Genomic DNA, 17,428 nt, shown 5'->3' with positions numbered 1-17,428 from the left:
TAATTCAGCAGTTAATATAAGCACTGTATGTTTATTTCAAAGATAATAATTTATAACACTCCTTGTAATTCATTAAAATCAGATCAACTTTTATTTTCAAAGGTAAATAAAGTATATCAGCCAACATACTGGACAATGTTCTGCTGAACAACACACATATTACCAATATTGTAGCTGGTGTTATCTGGTAAGATGGTGTTGAGTTTTTTGGTCTAAATAACCCAAAATGTGATGTCCACATATGTGGACGTCAGGTCCAAGGAGGTTAAGGATGGTTTGTTTGTCCGTCTAGGCATTTCTGCTTGAATTACTGTCATGAATTTAGGTCAGGGGTCCCCAACTCCAGGCCTCGAGGGCCAGTGTCCTGCAGGTTTTAGATCTCACCCTGGGTCTACACACCTGAATCAAATGATTAGTTCATTACCAGGCCTCTGGAGAACTGCAAAACATGTTGAGGAGGTAATTTAGCCATTCGAATTAGCTGTGTTCGATCAAAGACACATTTAAAACCTGCAGGACACTGGCCCTCGAGGCTTGGAGTTGGGGACCCCTGATTTAGGTGATCCAAATACAATTGCCTGAAGAAAGTGTTTAACATTGTCCAAACTTCCCTCAAGTACAGTGGCTATCGATGTGGGTTGGAGATGCAATGACCTTGAACCTGCAGGTGACCACACCATCTGTGACGAAGGGCTCATCTCTTCTTTTTGCTATAGATTTCCTGCATGGAAACAATTGCATGCTTTACAAACTAAACTTGCTCTACCCATTTCATTTATCTGCGACCGGGTCGCGGGGACAGCAGTCTAAGCAGAAAACTTCAGACCTCCCTCTCCAGCTTATCCATGGTAACTCCTTCAGGTCCTGGGTCTGATCGAGGGCCTCCTCCCGGTGGTACACGGCCAGTACACCTCACCAGGGAGACGCCTAGAAGGAATCCTTGTCAGATGCCAGAACCACCTTAGCCAGGTCAGGAATCAGGATGAGGAAGAAATTAGGTCAGATCAGTGCAGGTTTTCGCACAGTACATTGCACATTTACTGTGATATTGTCAGGTATGTTGTATAATTTATGTACACCTTCTCCATCCCATTTCATCTGTCTGTTTTCTGTGCCAAGTTTTTTTCTGTTTAAATGGAAACACAAAGACGTACTTTTGTTTATATTTAGTGTATAAAGTGTATATCTATTTTCTTACTGTTCTTATATCTATTTGGTTTTTTGCACTGATGTAATTGGAGCCTCGTAGTCTCGTCTCTCTATATACTATACTGTATATAGCGGAAATGACAGATGTTTACTTTGACTTTTTTTTAAAATCTTTTGTACAGAGCAGAATCCCTTTTGTCACAGATATGTTTATTAATATACATTGGATGTCCCTGGGCACACAAAGTAGGCTTAACTAGGAAAAACAGCAGCTTAAAAAGGATTTTTGACTGAGGATAATGGTGTCAGACTTTCCCATTTTAATGCAGACATTTAAAGCTATTGCAAAGCTTGTTGACTTTGGGAATGATGCTGTTCAGCGGTGGCTGCAGTTCCCTGGCAGAGAGGGCTCTGTTCCTGATGGAAGAGATGAAGGAACAACCTGTTAGTCCATCAAATGTGTGTAGTAGCACTGAGACAGAGACAAGAATCTCAGTCTGCAGCTGTGACTTAATGTCATGGTCCTGAGTCTGAGGACTCAGTGTTTTGTGTTTCCTTATGCTTTTGTTCATTCCGAGTGTGTATTCTGTTGTGATTTTGCCATTTGTTAGGTTTCTGTTCTTTGCCTGCCTGCTCCCACTTCTCTGTGTTCCCTCTGTCTGTCCATGGTGTTATTGTGTCTGCTCATGAGTCTGCCTGTCAAGTTCAGTGTCCTGTCTGATTCTCTGTGTCTGTTAGTTTCCTGTTTTATTCTGAAAGTTCATGTCTCATGTCAGTGTGTTCAGTTTTACCTCTCCCCTGTCTCGTTAGCCTTATTGCTCCCAGCTGTGTCTCCCTCCTGTGGCCCATTCCCTGATTACTCCCCGTGTATTTAAGCCCTGTGTTTTCCTGTGCTCTCTGTCGCGTCGTCTGTTTAGTTCCATGTCAGTCTGCATTATTCTGTTACCTGGTATTCATTCTGCGTCTCTCTGCCATCTCTTTGTGCATTTCGCTCCTCCTCCCGTGAGTGTTTGGTTTAAGTTTTGTTCTTTAGTTTTCCCAGTTTAGGTTTGTTTACTCCCCGCTCTGCTCTTCCTTTTTTGTCACCTTCTCACCGCTGTAAATAAACACTCACTCGCACCCCAGTCGGTACCTGCATTTTGGATCCTTTTTTCAATACACCACACGACTGCTGTGCAGCCGTGACACTTAAGACATAATACCTGTCCGGGTTGCATGTGTAAACTTTGTGAGAAAGCCATCGCTCAGGGAAATGTGTAAAAGCTGGTGAGCCTTTAGAACAAGTGTAGCTATTGTGTGGCAATCAAAACAAAATGTGAATATTAAATCAAAATGCCTGACTTTCATAAAAATGTGTTTCTCTCAAGTCTCTTTTTTTCTAATGAAAATGAGCTACATTCAAGTCAAAATTATTACAAAATAAATGAATAAAGTTGTATTTTTTGTTTAGTTTTTGTGTGTTTGAAGTCTCCTCTTTGATGTGTTGACTATGCGTGTACAATAGAAGGACAGCCTTTCTAAAAGGGGGGAACAGCAGGGGGTAATTACGGAAGCAGAAAGATGTGTAGTTCTGATTAAATCAGCTCTTCCTCACACAGAGTGATAAAACTAAGCTCAAGGATTCTGAGACAAAGCACATAAATGTTGAAAAACCATTAAAAATACTGGTCACTTCAAAAAACAAAACAAGAAGCTTTTTACAGCTGATGCAGGAAATTATTTTTATAAAAGTCACTTTGGTTTTCAAAGTAGGAGAGTATCACAGTTTCAGTATCCAAACTGTGACTGAAGCAAGAGCACGAGTCTCTGTTTAAAAGGTTGAGTATGAAGGTAAAAAGAAATATACAGCATGTTGATGTGCTGATATGTGAGATCTGCCAGAAGCAGGAGGCTCGGTCAAACTTCATCAGAAGATTGGACATTTTCATAGTTCACTGCTCCATCATCAACCTCATCTTTGCACATCTGTAAAATACAGAACAATGAACGTCATTAAAACTGTAACTGCATTTTGCATTTAGCACAATCAGACTAATAAGCCGACAAAGTAAAGATTTTCTTTTATCCTGATGGGTTCTACTTGTTCATGAGCCAGAAAATACAGTTTTATCCAAAATTCAGTGTGATCGCCTATTTATTGTGTATACTTTGTCCGAAAAAAGTTAACAAACTCACCGTGTTTTCCTCCATCTGTGCTTTTTTCCCTAAAAGGACCAAGTAAGGAGTCAACTTTAGCTTCCACAAACAAAATCTTGTTCATATATGATTATTCTCACCAACTCTTATCCAGATGTTGACGATCACAACAGCAGCATTAAGTGCTGCTAAACCCAGAGCCACAATGATGAGCCTGTACAAGGACCAGCCTGGGAAGATAAAGAAAACACGAAAAGCATATTTGAAATGTATTTTTCTTTGCAAAACACACAACACAAACCTCAAACTTTTCGTTCTGAAATTCAGAAAGCGGAGGAAAAATGATACAGAGGACAAGTTGGCATTACTTTGTAATTTTCTTGAACCTTCCATGCTTTCCAACTCTTTTGTCCCCAGACCTGCTCTTACTGTATTTCCAATTGTGATTTCCAATTTAACTGTTGTTGTTGTAATTGTTTGTTTGTTCACCTAAATGAAAAAAGAAGACTCAGTGGCCCTTTCACTAATAAATTGTCTGTATAAATTGTCTGTCAGTTAAAACTTTAAGTTGTTAAAATAAGCAAATAATGTGAAGTTACTTTCAAAATTTTATCATAATCATTAAAATCTCTCCTCGGTCACTCAGGCGCAGCTGGGGGCCGGCGGAGCTCACGGGCGCGTCACTGCAACCCCCCCTGGCTTCTGCTCCGCGGCTGCTGAGTGAGCCCTCATCTGGGACTCTCCTCAGCTCTTACTGGAACAGTGGCGCGGCTGCCCCTCTGTTGGTCTTCCATGGTCTCTTGTGTTCTGGGGGCCTCTGGATGTCTGGAGTTTTGATCTCCTCCATACCCGCTTCACACCCTGGAGGACGGGGCTGTGGCCCCCCCACACTCCCTAGCAGATCATTACATGGAGAAACCTTTGGAATGCAAGCATGCTGATCCACACAGGTATGCACACATGGGTATTCACAGACGCGGACTAAAGCTTTCTTGGCTGCTGCCTCAAAGCACACTGTGCGCTGTCTATCTTGCGTGCTGCACAATATCGTTTATTACTTAGTAAATACTGATATCTATGACTAGCTAGTTTATTGTGATGGTGCTTTGCTTTCTCTATTATTATGTTGCTCTTTGTTGTTTGCTGTCTCCTCTGTTTGTTTGTTTGTTTGTTTTTTCTCCATACAGGTGACCCAGGAGTTTTTTTTTTTTTTTTGTCTCTCTTCCCCCCCCTTCTCACAGTCTCTTCTCCCCTTGGGTTTTCTTTCTTTCTCTCCCCCTCTCTCTCTCATTCATTCCCCCTGTCCTATTTATTAAAAAAAAAAAAAAAAAAAAAAAAAATGACAAAGGATGAACTGAAGCTCTGCCATCACGTAATGTCGCATACTGCTGTTTCTGATGTCATTTATAAAAAAAAAAAAAAAAAAAAAAAATCTCTCCTCCTTTCTTACCTGATGAATGAGGGCTGAAGGTAAAAAGCTGCTCTTTGCCATCTTCTGTTGTTACGTTACACTTAAAGTCAGAGTTAGATATGTGACTGTATAAAGAATTTACAAAAGTCACAGTAGCAGAGCAGGACGACTGTAATGTTTGTATGTTTGAGTAATCTCTATTCAGACCTTCACTGTAATGGATCCACTTCACTTTGTGTTCACAATGTCCATGTACCTGCACAGAGCAGTTTAAAGTCACCTGATCCCTGCTCTTCTGTTCAGTCACTGGTGAAGATAAACGCAAGAAGAATTAAAAAGTATGAATACATTTCTTTTCACTAAATGTAATGTTTCATGATGTTGCTCTAACAACACAGTTTGAACTTCAACATATTGTGGTGTAAATACTCACTGATGACATCAGACAGATAAACCACAGCATCTGGACCTTGCTGTTTCCCTGGATTGCCTCTAAACTGTCTGCAGGTGTAACGACCAACATCCTCAGCTGTGACCTTCTTTATAACCAGTGAACATTCTGCTGTAACACTCAGTCTGTCTGATTTGACTGTTTCTTTGATTTGTCCAAGATTAACCAGCTCTACTGCTGCTTTTCCTCTTGAATCAGTGAAGAGCCAGGTGGTAGTGTCACAGCTGTGATGGTTTTTGATCATGTTTTCACAAGGCAAAGTGACTTTATCTCCATCTCTGACAGTGAAGGAGAGTGAAAGATCTCCACTTAGATCTCCTGAGAATATAACAGAAAAAAAAAACCAATACTTGTCTGAACGGAGACGATTTACATTCTTATTACAAAAGAACTAACAAAAAACTTGATTTGGGTTGTCAAACAAAAGCACAGCTCTCTTGGATTTCAAAATAAAGTAAAACTCAAAAGAAGAAAAAAAATCTCTTACGTGTTACATGTATCCTTACCTTCAAACTGAAGCACAAATATAAAAAAAACACAGACCTTGTAATACATCTAGATACACGGAGAGCTTCCTTTAATTAGTGAATCATAATGTCCTCATAAAGACTTTCAGCTTACTCTTAACAACCAGTTCAAAACAAGTTCAGCTGATTTGCTCCACAAAGACTCCAAAGGAGGAATATAAAAATAAATGCAGAAAGCAAACAGAAAGTATCACAGCATAAAAGCTAAAGTAGGTAAAAGAAAATTGATGTAGAAATTACACCTAATAATTGAGACAAAACAAGAGTTTGGTGACTATTGTAACTGAACATACTTATCAATATCAGACGTCTATCATTAAGACAGTGAATTATTCAAAACTACTTCATGCATCTGTTAATCTTAACAATAATCTATTCAGTAAGTTAGATGCTGATAAAGTGTTACAGTAGGAAGAGGTTTTCAAAGCTAATTAATTTTCATATCTGAAAATGTGTGTTTGAAATTTGTTGTTGAGATTAAGTAAAATAGCAAAAAGGTTTTAGTTGTAAATAAAGGTTTCCTTACCTGAAAAAAGAAGCAACAGAAACAGAGAAATGTTGAAGAATTTGTGTTCAATCATCACGTTTTGTTCTGGTTTTCCTTCTCATTTTGTCACATCTATAACTGGCAAACTCTGTTGTACTTGTCAAAGACACATGCCTATCTAGTTTACTTCCTGTCTCCTCCTCATTCAGGCTGTGGTCATTTTCAATGTTATGGTTATTTCTTGTATTTATTTTTTAATGTAGATCATATGAATTCCCTCAGTTTTTCAAATGTGTAGACCCCTTTTCAACCAAACTGACACTGCAGTCTTACTAATTTTGGTGGAGGTAAATAAGAGTAATTTTATAGGATATTAAATAATGTGTTGTAGAGTTTTATCTCCACTAAAGCCACAGCACACTTCCTGTCCACTGCCATATATCAAAGTATGTATTTGTACCAATTGTCTTGTGCAAACTCATATTGCTTGTTCAGTGTTTAACAGAATCCATGTTGGTGATGGTAAGCAAGACTTTGCTCTTAATGATTTAGCTTGTTTAATTCATTTTTAATGAGCAGCAGCAGAGCGGGGGAGGTGTTATCCACAAATGACCAGAATAAACATAAGTGGGAATATTTTGTATTTTAGATTGTTTTACTTTCTTGCAACCTAAAAAAATGTATTTAGTTCTCAGGTCCTAGTTGCTTTGGCTTTATTCCTCCCTTAGTGTAAAAGCTAGTTCTGTTCATGTGGATGCAGTGGCATGTTTTCACATTTTCAGTGCCACTCATTCAAGTGACTGCTTTAGTCTCATCCTTTCCCCATCCTTATAACACTGGATTTGCATAATGACTGAAACTAGCACCCCTGTTTAGCTTTCTCATTTCCTGTCTTATTTTGTTGAGCATGTGTTTGTATAGGAATTTCTTTTACTTATGTATTAATCACATTATTTTATTGTATAATGCCTTGGTGCCACTGGATTTTAACATGTCTGACACCCATACTGTAAGACAAATGGTGGAGGTGTTGTAAGGAAGTGTGAAGGGAGTGTGAACCTTAATGTGTGAAACAGCTGTGTACTGCCTTTTGTTCCTGAAGAAGGTATTTGAAGAAGAACTGAGAGCCATGCTAGGCTCAGTGAGACTCTGCTGACCTGCCCCGCGGTCATGTAGGCTCTCCACAAGCTTGGTTTTCTGTTCTTTGTGTGTTTGGATTAAAGAATGTTTGCTACCGCTCACCGCTCGTCTGCAGGCTTTATTTAAATGGAAAACCTCCACATGTTCCATGTGTGCATCGTCTTGGGTTTTGCTTCCTTTGTTCCTTTGTTTTCCTTTACTCCAAAGTGACCTTATCTCCGTCTCTGACAGTAAAGGAAAGAGAAAGATCTACTGAGAATATGCCAGAGAAGTAGAAATGTCACCATTACTTTTCAGAGTGCAGATTAATGACATACTTAAGCAGAGAGAGTTTGAATTTGGATGTTTATTTTTTTCATTTTTTGGACTGCAACAATTTTAATTTGCTTTGCTTAAAGAAACATCACTGGCATCTTATTTACATAAAGAACACTCATTTATGAAAAAATAAAATATGAAAAAAAAAGTTCTTCATTTTCTATTGTATTGTTTTTTTAAACCAGTTAGTGTATGTGTCTATTTGGTAGCTTAGTTTCTTGCAATTATTATACAGCACCTCCTTCTGGACAACAGTAATTGTTACAAAAATAAATGAAGCTGGTTGTTACATGGGGAACTTCAGCCTAACATCTTCCATTATACACTCCAGTAGACATAAAACTAATAACAAAACAGTGATGTTGATTGAAAAGTGTGTATCCAAAACAAAAGCCAAACTTTTATTGGGGCAAGGAAAAAACCAACAGGGACCAGATAACAATATCCATCAAACAAAGCTGAATATACAACAGGAAATCTCATAAGCAGACAGACAGTAAGCATCGAACAGAATGAGTGGTTATACCCACAGGAAATGAAAGGGAAACAAACACTGCCGCAACTAATCGATTAAGCAAGTATACACTCCAGTAGCAACGTGTGTTTAAATACACAACAGGTAATGAAGGAAGGTAAACTAGATGGGAAAACAAACACTGCTGCGACTAATCAAGGAGGCAAATACAAAGGAAGTGAAATTTATTAGAAAGTGCAGGCAACAAAAATAAAACTGTAAATAAAAGAGAACAATCCAAAAAAGACAGAACAGAAAATATAATAGAAAATATAATATATAAATCTAAATAATATAATATCCAATATAATTCCAAACTGAAAACACTGTTGTTGGGTTTCCTATTGTTGTATTTTGTCTATACACCCTTGTGGTTAAAAAAACACCTAAGGTCCAAAAACGTTTGCAGGTTCAGGGAAAGTTCATTAGTCCTGGTTAAAGTAATATACTTGGGTATGGTTGTGGTCATGACTGTAACTTTACTGAACAACTGTTTTCACTGACTTCACAGATGACAATAAGCTTGTCATGTAATGAAATAAATGTATTTGTTCAATGTTATTGATCTGATCAAGGTCTAAATAATCCAACACTAAACTTTGGTCGGAGCAGGTGCTTAAATCTGTTCAACACTGACCTGTGCTGTTATTTACTTTTTTAGGCCACTCTCCAAGTCAGTCAATGGGAAAAACATCCACCGTCCACCTTTTCCACCATGTGTCACTTTGCACTTCAAAATCTCCAACAATTGTTGGATTGGTAAATATGATCAGATGTTGTAAAGGTCACACTAGCTGAGCAGGTAGACTGTGATATCCACACGCCATTGTCATTGTTATATAGTCATTTCACAGTGTATTTGTATTCTTCATATGTGGACACAGAGCAGTTTAATGTCACTGTGTGTGTAGCCTGTGTGTCCTTTAGATATTCTAAACTTGCAGTGGATATTGTCTCCTTTCACTTTAACTCTCATATGTATGTGTCCTGATTTATGATCAATCTCAGGTGTCTTGAACTGAATTTCTTCATTTAGATAAGTTTAAGCCCTTTGTGAAAAAACCTGCTCACCAGAGGGAAGGTTTGTTGTCAGTAGAGAAATGCAACCAACATAATAAAACTTTCTCATTCATTCATGTAAAATTGTGTTTTTCATACAGGTAAAGACATATCCTCCCACTCTGATGCCTGATTCCATTTAATCCTGCTTTTGATGCTTAGAGCAATGAGACACAAATGTTTGAATAATTGTTTATGGAAAAAATGAAACTAAACTTATAAATTACTGCAGTTTTAGAAAATTTACAGGCAAATAGCAAAATAAACACATCTATGTACATCATTTCAAAACTTTGAACAAAAGATAAAATAAAACTGAAAGCCTTTCAAATGTTACAAATTCTGCTCTTTAAGCACTCACACAACTGCTTCCTCCTTTTAAACTGAGCAAACCAATAATTCTTATAGGGACGAAGCTTTTTCACAGAAGCAATGACCTGATGATTAAGTTTCCTTTTTGTTTACTCTATGGTAGCATAGAGGCTGCTGGGATCTGTGGAGGAAGCTTTCACAGTGGAGTAGGTAACTGTCTCATCACTCTCACATTTATCCCGAACCTGGAAGCACACAGACCACAGGATGTTTCACCACATGTAACACAACACAGTGAAAACATCATTTACTAATGCACTGATGAAGCCAGAAACATATCATATGCATTACTTTATTTTCACTGTTAGCCTTGTTGGTGTAGCTGATGGAGATGTAGGAAACACCATCTTCATGATCCGCCTACACAGTAAAGAAAACATGATTACTGCCCTCTGAGATGCAGGAGGATCTACACTGACCCGTCTCTGCCAACGATGTCAAAATGTTTTACCACTTCTTTTGGCTTAGTTTGACAGCAACAGTTCACTTCCCTTCAGTTTGAAATCTATCTCTTGCACAGTCTCATGTTGTAAAGTTAGTTTTATAATGTTGAAGAACAAATGCAAACAGCAGAAGTTGTGAGTTTGACCTTATTATTTTCTAAATGACTGAAGGATTTGAAGTCAAGCCTGAATAAATATATGCATTACATCAGTGCAACTTCCAGTTACTTTTGAGTGTTTAAACATCTGCAACAATCATAGATAGATAATGATATAAAACACATAAAATGCAACACAAAAGTCCAACTACCAGTACCATAGGGTCTTTTTTGTGACCAGAAAGGAGTTTGCACATAGGCTGAGGTCATTTTTGGAGTTAATAATTATAAAATCAAAGCAAAAATGAATTTTGCACCCTCTTTTTTCTTTTCTTGATCTTTTGCTGCACCAACCACTGCATCACTTCTGATCTAGAATTAAAATGTTTAGTAAAGATTATTTTTAAACTCACATTTTCATTGGCTTGTGTTTTGGTCCCTGAAAAGAAAAGAAAAACAGGATTACACACTTGACCACAGAGAAGATTCAGCTTTAATATTTAATGTGGGATTTTCTCTCACCTCTCTTCAGTACAATCAGTTTCACAGCAAAGATTAAAAGTGCTGCTGAAATAACAGCCACGAGGATGTACGGCCACACCAGAGCTGCACCTGAACACAAATATCTGAAGCGTTTCATTTACTGTTCAATGTCTAAGAGGTAGAAAAGTTGCAAATATGACATGCATGTGACTTAACAAAAAACTATTCAATCATTGCTTTGAACCCCCCCCCCCCAAAAAAAAAGAAAAAAAAGAAAAATCACCTGGGTCATCAGTCTGTGATGTTGTTCTTGATGTTCTTGTTGTTCTTGTTGTTGCTGATGTTACTGTATCTTCATCATTCAAACAAAAGATCAAATTCAGCTAATTAAAAGTTCTTTCCTCACATCAGTTGAAAGTAATTTTCTCAACCGAATCTCTCCTGGTTTCTTACCTGATGACTGAGGCCTGAAGGTAAAAAGCTGCTCTTTGTTTTCTTCTGTTGTTACGCTACACTTAAAGTCAGAGTTAGATATGTGACTGTATGATGACTTTATAAAAGTAACAGCAGCAGAGCAGGACGACTGTAATGTTTTTAAATTTGAGTAATCTCTATTCAGACCTCCACTGTCATGGATCCACTTCAGTTTGTGTTTACACCGTTCATATGTCCACACAGAGCAGTTTAAAGTCACTTGATCAGTGTTCTTCTGTTCAGTCACTGTTGAAGATTTGAAGAAAAAAGCAAACAAACAAACATTTAAAAAAAAAAATAAATGTAAGGTGTTAGCATATTGTTTAGTTGTTCACAGCTTGTAAATACTGGTGGTCTGGTGTGGTGTGGTGTAAATACTCACTGATGACATCAGACAGATAAACCACAGCATCTGGACCTTGCTGTTTCCCTGGATTGCCTCTAAACTGTCTGCAGGTGTAACGACCAACATCCTCAGCTGTGACCTTCTTTATAACCAGTGAGCATTCTGCTGTAACACTCAGTCTGTCTGATTTGGCCTTTTCTTTGATCTGTCCATGATTAACCAGCTCTACTGCTGGTGTGCTTCTTGATTCAATGAAGAGCCAGTTGATAGCGTTACAGTTGTGATGATTCTTCATCACATTTTCACAAGGCAAAGTGACTTTATCTCCATCTCTGACAGTGAAGGAGAGTGAAAGATCTCCACTTAGTGTTCCTGAGAACACGACAAAGAATCAAAAAGGTAACACTGCATGTCAGAGCACAGATAATTTTGCACAGTTATGCACACATGTATGCATTTGTATCTTTTTCATTTTCACTAGTGCACTGAGCTGGAAATGTTTTTAAATCTTTCTCTTATACACATGTTGGATGTATCCTTACCAACTGAAGCACAGGTACAGCAATAAAAACACTTTAAGCTAAATCGATTTAACCATCATTTCTCATAGTCTCTCTTTTCTCACTTTCTTCTTGAGCTTCTGAAAAATAAGTGTATCAGCTTCCCTGTTATTAGTGAGGTAATACATTCATAGAACTCAGAATCTGCTGAGATGATAATAATAATAATGTCCTCAGTGTAAACTTTTGTAATCTCATTTATAAACGTATCTGTATTCCTACCTGTTAATTGAAGCATTAGTATCACTGATAAAAACATGTGAATCCATCTGAATTCAGCCATCATGCTTCTCGGTATTTCTCCTTCCTGTTTCTCACAGTAATGACAGTCGCAGACTTTAAAGTTGTGCTCCCTGTGGCGGTTCCTGTGGTTGTTATCTCACTATCTCACGCTAACTGTTCAGGAAGTCCTTTCTCTGACAATTTCTGTTGTTTATAAAATGGCTGGGGAACGAAACAATATTAAAGAGGTCAAAGGTCACTGCAGGCCATCAAACCCTGTAAAACTAAAACGAGCACGTAGAACAGACAGCCGAATGTTGCTCAGTGACTTATGATAATCCCACTGTCCGTTTGTGAAGGTAAGATTATGTCTTCTTGCTCTGATACTTGTTGGTCCCTCACTGTGTCTGTGAAGTGTTGTTTTTCTGAGAAGTGAAGGGGCAGAGTTGGTGAGAATGTAGAAGTGTTACCGTCAGAAACAGACGCTTCACACACTAAATGTCCTTTAGACATTTAAACTAAGTGTAACAGCAAACTGTTCTCACAGCTGAGGGTGTTGGTTATTACACTTTCAGAAAGTTCAACATATTGTTTTTTTTTTTTTTGTGGCTCATGCCTATGTTGTTAATAGTAAACATTTCAATCATATAATTTTCAGCTCAGACTGTCTCATTAAAACACAAACTGGAAGATTACTGTAAATTTCATTCTCTCTTTTTTTATTCGTGACTGAAAGTAAGGCCAACAGGGTAGAAACATTAATCTGCATAGATGTGCAGAAGCAACAAACTCACAGGCTCAACTGTTGTCACTTCATTGGTACATCATTTCTTCCTCATTACATCTTATTTAAGTGTCTCTTTCTGAGAACTGAAGGGGAAGTGCTTTGGTGCAAATGTGGATACGACAGCCCCAGCATAACTCTGCAGGTTTTAACCTCTAATTGTCATGTACTGGCTGTGTGGAGGCAGGAGAAGACCCAAACGCAAAACTCACAGAGACTGGAACTGAACTCAAAAATGCTGCTTTATTGCAGAAGTGCAAAGTAACAGAACAAAACCAGGAATATAAACTAAAGCCCGAGGGAACAGAAAGCCACACAGGTTCGGGGAAGAGACATTGACGACGCAACACTGACCTGATGGAGACACGCACATAAATACACAGAGGGTTAACGAGGGAAGTGGGAGCACACGGGGAACACAGCTGACACAGATAATCATAACGAGACAGGGCAGGAGTGAACACAACATACTGACGAGAGACTGTCAAAGTAAAATAGGAAGTACACAGAGGTACAGACAGGAGGAGAGAGAGAGCACGGGGAGAACACAGACATAACGGGCTGGGGAAAACATGGAATAAAACACAAGGAGAGACGAGGGCTCACAGATACACACAGGAGGTAACCAAATAAGGAACATCTTAACTAAATAACCTAGGAACCAAGGCATAAATAGGGAACAAAATACAAAACACACAAAAACTTAGAATACTGGGCCAACATGGCCCAGGACCATGACACTAATGACGACCAGACACAGGTCAAAAAACCACAGAGTGTCTTTTAGATATTTTAAAACTGCAGAAGATGAATGATTCTTTATGTTTAAACATTTCAGTATCCAATCATGCTTTTTAGGGGAAAAGTTTACAACAAGTGGGACATGCAAAGTATAAATTATCACCTTCTATTCCAGTTTACAAGAGATTTATTTTCAGTAGAGCAATGCAATCCACAGAATGAAATGTTCACACTCCCCAATGAAAGCCTTGACATGAGATAGGATACACAAAGCTGCCACATAAACACTGCAGACAGTCCAAATGAGTTGTTTCAGATATCACAGATATGTTTTTATTCATGCTTCCTCTAACTTCCTCAGAGGTCACTTGTCCTTGTATAGATGGAGATAAGCTTTTGGGCAGTGCTTTGAGTCTTTAAGTTATTCCTTTAAATATGTTATGTAATAGGATTATCATTTGGTTACCTTAAGTTTAGTTTATGTTTTACTTAAGTCATCTGTGTTAGTCTGTCATGTTTCTTGTCTTCTTGTTCATATTGTCAAGCTTGTGTTGCCATGTCTGGATTCCACTCTGTTTCTTGTTTTACTGTGAAAGTCCCTGTCCTATGTGCAGTGTTCCTTGTCTCGTTAGGTCTGATTTGTCCCAGCTGTGTTCCCACCTGTTCCACATCCCCTCATTATCTCTGTGTGTACTGAAGTCCTCTGTCCTACTTTGTTCAGTGTCAGGTTGTCTTTTGTCCTTTGCACCACCATGTTCCATCTATCATGTGTCACGTATCCACGTCATGTTTTGGGTTTTTTATGTTTATCTTTAATTTCCCCAGTTTAGGTTATTGTTTAGCATCACCTCTGCCTTTTGTTTTGCAATGTCTTACCAGCCTTAATAAACGTCTCGCTTTCTGTTAAGCTTGAGTTTTGTTTTAGAGTGTCTGCGCTTGGGTTCACCTCCTTTATTCACACAGTCAGCTTTGCAGCCTGACTGTGACAGGCAGGTCTCAAAGTTGTGGCTGAATGGCATATTTAAATGTACTTTAAAGTCAAATAGAGAAGCTAACAGGATAGGGCAAAAATCCAATCCAAATTTACATTTGTAGTCATGAAAGCACAAACCGGTCACAGGATGCTGGGAAGGGTTGTCAAAGAGTTCAAAGGAGAGAAATGAACGAAGATAGGGTGTACTTATGGAACTGGGACAGGTAGAAGTGGTTGTTCTTAAAATAACATGAGAGTTAAAGACTGGAAACAAGACACCAAAAGTGACTGAAGTGAGAGATGCAAAATAGACTTTCTGCTTAGAATTTTTATTTATTTTAAAGATTGCATTATGTTCAAACCCATTAAAGATAACAGTGTGTGTGATTACATCATCATCAATCAAAACTCATTTGAGCGCAGACCAGATTCGACCACATACAAATGACTTTGTATCCAGGCTCAGGCTCATAAAACTAAGCTCAAAACTCTAAACTAACTTTCTGCAGCTGAGAAAGAAAGAAATGAAAAATGGCTTTGAAATCTATTACCCAAGATTACCCAAGTGCCTATTACCCAAGTGCCAACAGGAGTGTTTTGGAAATAATAGTGAGAGCATGTTTTTCAAATTCAGAAATGATCAGCAAATGCAGATGTAAAAGAAAAATATTTGTATGTGTATTTCTTTTTACAACAACCATGCTGTACAGGAGGCTTCTGCAGAAAGAGAAAACAACATGTCAAACGTGTTTCTATTTTTGTGGTCCAGAAAACCCCCAAAAGCTACCCCTGCCTGCTGAAAACTGATGAAAAACAATGTACACCTCCAAAAAACACAGTACAAGGAGAAAGAGCTTTTTACCGCTGATGCAGGCAGGTATTTTAGAAAAGTCACTGTGGTTCTAAAAAGATCATATCAAGATTTCAAATTGTTGTCCAAACTGTGACTAAGGCAAAAACAACGATTCTCTTTTTAAAAGCTTCTGCTCCTCGTGCAAATATAAAGCTTGTTGATGTGCTGATCAGTGAGATCTGATAGAAGCTGGAGGGTTGGTCAAGCTACTTCAGTAGACTGGACTTTTTCATTGTTCACCATCTTTACACACCTGTAAAATACAAAATCATAAACCCGTGCTTCTTCAGAGCTTCATGTCTGGTTTATCAACCCTTCTTGCTTATGTGTGAACATTCTCACCAGCTCTTGTCCAGATGTTGATGACCACAACAGCTGCTATAAGTGCTGCTAAACCCAGAGGCACTATGATGAGCCTGTACCAGCATGAGCCTGGAGACAGAGCATGAAAAGCATGAAAATAATATTTTAAATGTCATTTTCTGATTGTTTTTGTTTTTTAATGTAGATGAATACAGAGGAAAAAAAACATGTATCTGAAATTAAAACATTTCATTCTAAAATAAAATATTGAAAAAAAAAAAGCTGAATATTGTTGGTTACCTTGTAATTTTGTTGAATCATCCATGATTTCCAGCTCTTTTGTTGTGTTTCCAGTTGTAGTTTCTGATTTTATTGTTGTTGCAGTATTTGATTTCTCACCTGAATAAAATTCAGTGGACCTTTCATTAGGAAACTAAATTCAGTCAGTTAAAGCTTCAGATCAATAAAATGAGCGGATATTTTAGGTAATTAGTCAGATTAATGCAAAGTTATTTTGAAAAGTTCTTCAGAATCTCTCCTGGTTTCTTACCTGATGACTGAGTGCTGAAGGTAAAAAGCTGCTCTTTGTTATCTTCTGTTGTTACGCTACAGTTAAAGTCATAAGTTGATATATGACTGTATGCATCATTCAGAAAAGTCACAGCAGCAGAGCAGGGAGACTCCGATGTTTTTAAATTTGAGTAATCTCTATCCAGAGCTTCACTGATATGGATCCACTTCACTTTGTGTTTGCACCGTTCATATGTCCACACAGAGCAGTTTAAAGTCACCTCAACAGCTTTCTTGTGTTCAGTCACTGGTGAAGATGAAATTCAAGAGAAATACCAAATAAATATAAGTTTCCTTTTTTCAAAATGTAACTTGTCAGCATGTTGTTCTAACAGGATGGTTTGAGCTCAAAATATAGTGTTGCAAATACTCACTGCTAACAACAGACAGATAAACCACAGCATCTGGACCTTGCTGTCTCCCTGGATTGCCTCTAAACTGTCTGCAGGTGTAACGACCAACATCCTCAGCTGTGACCTTCTTTATAACCAGTGAGCATTCTGCTGTAACACTCAGTCTGTCTGATTTGGCTTTTTCTTTGATTTGTCCAAGATAAACCAGCTCTACTGTTGGTGTGACTCTTGAATCAGTCAAGAGCCAGACAGTAGTGTCACAGTTGTGATGATTGTTGATGAGATTTACACAAGGCAAAGTGACTTTATCTCCATCTCTGACAGTGAAGGAGAGCAAAAGATCTCCACTATTTACTCCTGAGAACATGACAGAATCAAAAATGTTAACACTACATTTTTCAAGAGTGCATCAAACTCAGTTTTCATTGTTCACAGAAACACCACAGCTTTGTGTGCTAAATAAAAATGATATTACTAAAATTAAAAAGAAGAATAGTTTTCAAATCCTAAGACGATGTACAGTGTACAAATCATCCTTACCTCCAAACTGAAGCATGAGTACAAAGAACAGAAACATTTCTATCCATCTAAATGTAACCATCGTGTCTCTCAGTCTCTCCTTTCTTCTCAGGCTTCTAAAGCATAAGCGTGTCTTCTTCCT

The 17,428-nt window shown here is 38.1% G+C and overlaps 3 protein-coding genes across 3 annotated transcripts; all 3 read right to left on the bottom strand.

The window, feature by feature from the left end:
- Positions 1 to 2,938: 2,938 nt before the first annotated feature.
- On the bottom strand, positions 2,939 to 6,558 carry LOC147313070 (uncharacterized). Its single transcript, XM_086263903.1, has 7 exons — positions 6,201 to 6,558; positions 5,130 to 5,465; positions 4,735 to 5,002; positions 3,654 to 3,769; positions 3,426 to 3,515; positions 3,325 to 3,353; positions 2,939 to 3,114 (listed from the first exon to the last, which is right to left on the bottom strand). Exons 1-7 carry the CDS (start codon positions 6,253 to 6,255, stop codon positions 3,046 to 3,048), a joined length of 963 nt encoding a protein of 320 aa, XP_086120029.1. The 5' UTR covers positions 6,256 to 6,558; the 3' UTR covers positions 2,939 to 3,045.
- Positions 6,559 to 10,879: 4,321 nt separating this feature from the next.
- On the bottom strand, positions 10,880 to 12,254 carry LOC147313069 (uncharacterized). Its single transcript, XM_086264519.1, has 4 exons — positions 12,191 to 12,254; positions 11,445 to 11,780; positions 11,020 to 11,308; positions 10,880 to 10,940 (listed from the first exon to the last, which is right to left on the bottom strand). The coding sequence occupies exons 1-4, from the start codon at positions 12,252 to 12,254 to the stop codon at positions 10,880 to 10,882; spliced, it is 750 nt and encodes a 249-aa protein (XP_086120645.1).
- Positions 12,255 to 15,026: 2,772 nt separating this feature from the next.
- Positions 15,027 to 17,368, bottom strand: LOC147313068 (uncharacterized). The gene is made up of 6 exons (XM_086265021.1): positions 17,308 to 17,368; positions 16,789 to 17,124; positions 16,395 to 16,661; positions 16,145 to 16,243; positions 15,884 to 15,973; positions 15,027 to 15,794 (listed from the first exon to the last, which is right to left on the bottom strand). The coding sequence occupies exons 1-6, from the start codon at positions 17,366 to 17,368 to the stop codon at positions 15,787 to 15,789; spliced, it is 861 nt and encodes a 286-aa protein (XP_086121147.1). The 3' UTR covers positions 15,027 to 15,786.
- Between the last annotated feature and the right edge of the window lie 60 nt (positions 17,369 to 17,428).

The sequence above is a fragment of the Aulonocara sp. 'chitande type north' Nkhata Bay genome, linkage group LG15 (assembly GCF_057382095.1).
Source record: "Aulonocara sp. 'chitande type north' Nkhata Bay isolate Kocher_YH1m ecotype deep benthic linkage group LG15, A_spYH_male_GT1.1, whole genome shotgun sequence".
NCBI classification, from domain to species: domain Eukaryota; kingdom Metazoa; phylum Chordata; class Actinopteri; order Cichliformes; family Cichlidae; genus Aulonocara; species Aulonocara sp. 'chitande type north' Nkhata Bay.
This window is presented reverse-complemented; position numbering and strand designations above follow the sequence as displayed.

What these genes read in the sequence shown, in the direction of transcription:
- LOC147313069 (XM_086264519.1), bottom strand. Translation starts at nt 12,254, where the DNA reads ATGATGGCTGAATTCAGATGGATTCACATGTTTTTATCAGTGATACTA. An exon ending in ACTAATGCTTCAATTAACAG is followed by an intron (nt 11,781 to 12,190) that starts GTAGGAATACAG and finishes TCGTGTTCTCAG; the next exon opens with GAACACTAAGTGGAGATCTT. An exon ending in AAGAAACCAGGAGAGATTCG is followed by an intron (nt 10,941 to 11,019) that starts GTTGAGAAAATT and finishes TGAATGATGAAG; the next exon opens with ATACAGTAACATCAGCAACA.
- LOC147313070 (XM_086263903.1), bottom strand. Translation starts at nt 6,255, where the DNA reads ATGATTGAACACAAATTCTTCAACATTTCTCTGTTTCTGTTGCTTCTT. An exon ending in AGGTTCAAGAAAATTACAAA is followed by an intron (nt 3,516 to 3,653) that starts GTAATGCCAACT and finishes TTATCTTCCCAG; the next exon opens with GCTGGTCCTTGTACAGGCTC. An exon ending in CAACATCTGGATAAGAGTTG is followed by an intron (nt 3,354 to 3,425) that starts GTGAGAATAATC and finishes TGGTCCTTTTAG; the next exon opens with GGAAAAAAGCACAGATGGAG.
- LOC147313068 (XM_086265021.1), bottom strand. Translation starts at nt 17,368, where the DNA reads ATGGTTACATTTAGATGGATAGAAATGTTTCTGTTCTTTGTACTCATG. An exon ending in ACTCATGCTTCAGTTTGGAG is followed by an intron (nt 17,125 to 17,307) that starts GTAAGGATGATT and finishes TCATGTTCTCAG; the next exon opens with GAGTAAATAGTGGAGATCTT. An exon ending in TTATCTGTCTGTTGTTAGCA is followed by an intron (nt 16,662 to 16,788) that starts GTGAGTATTTGC and finishes CATCTTCACCAG; the next exon opens with TGACTGAACACAAGAAAGCT.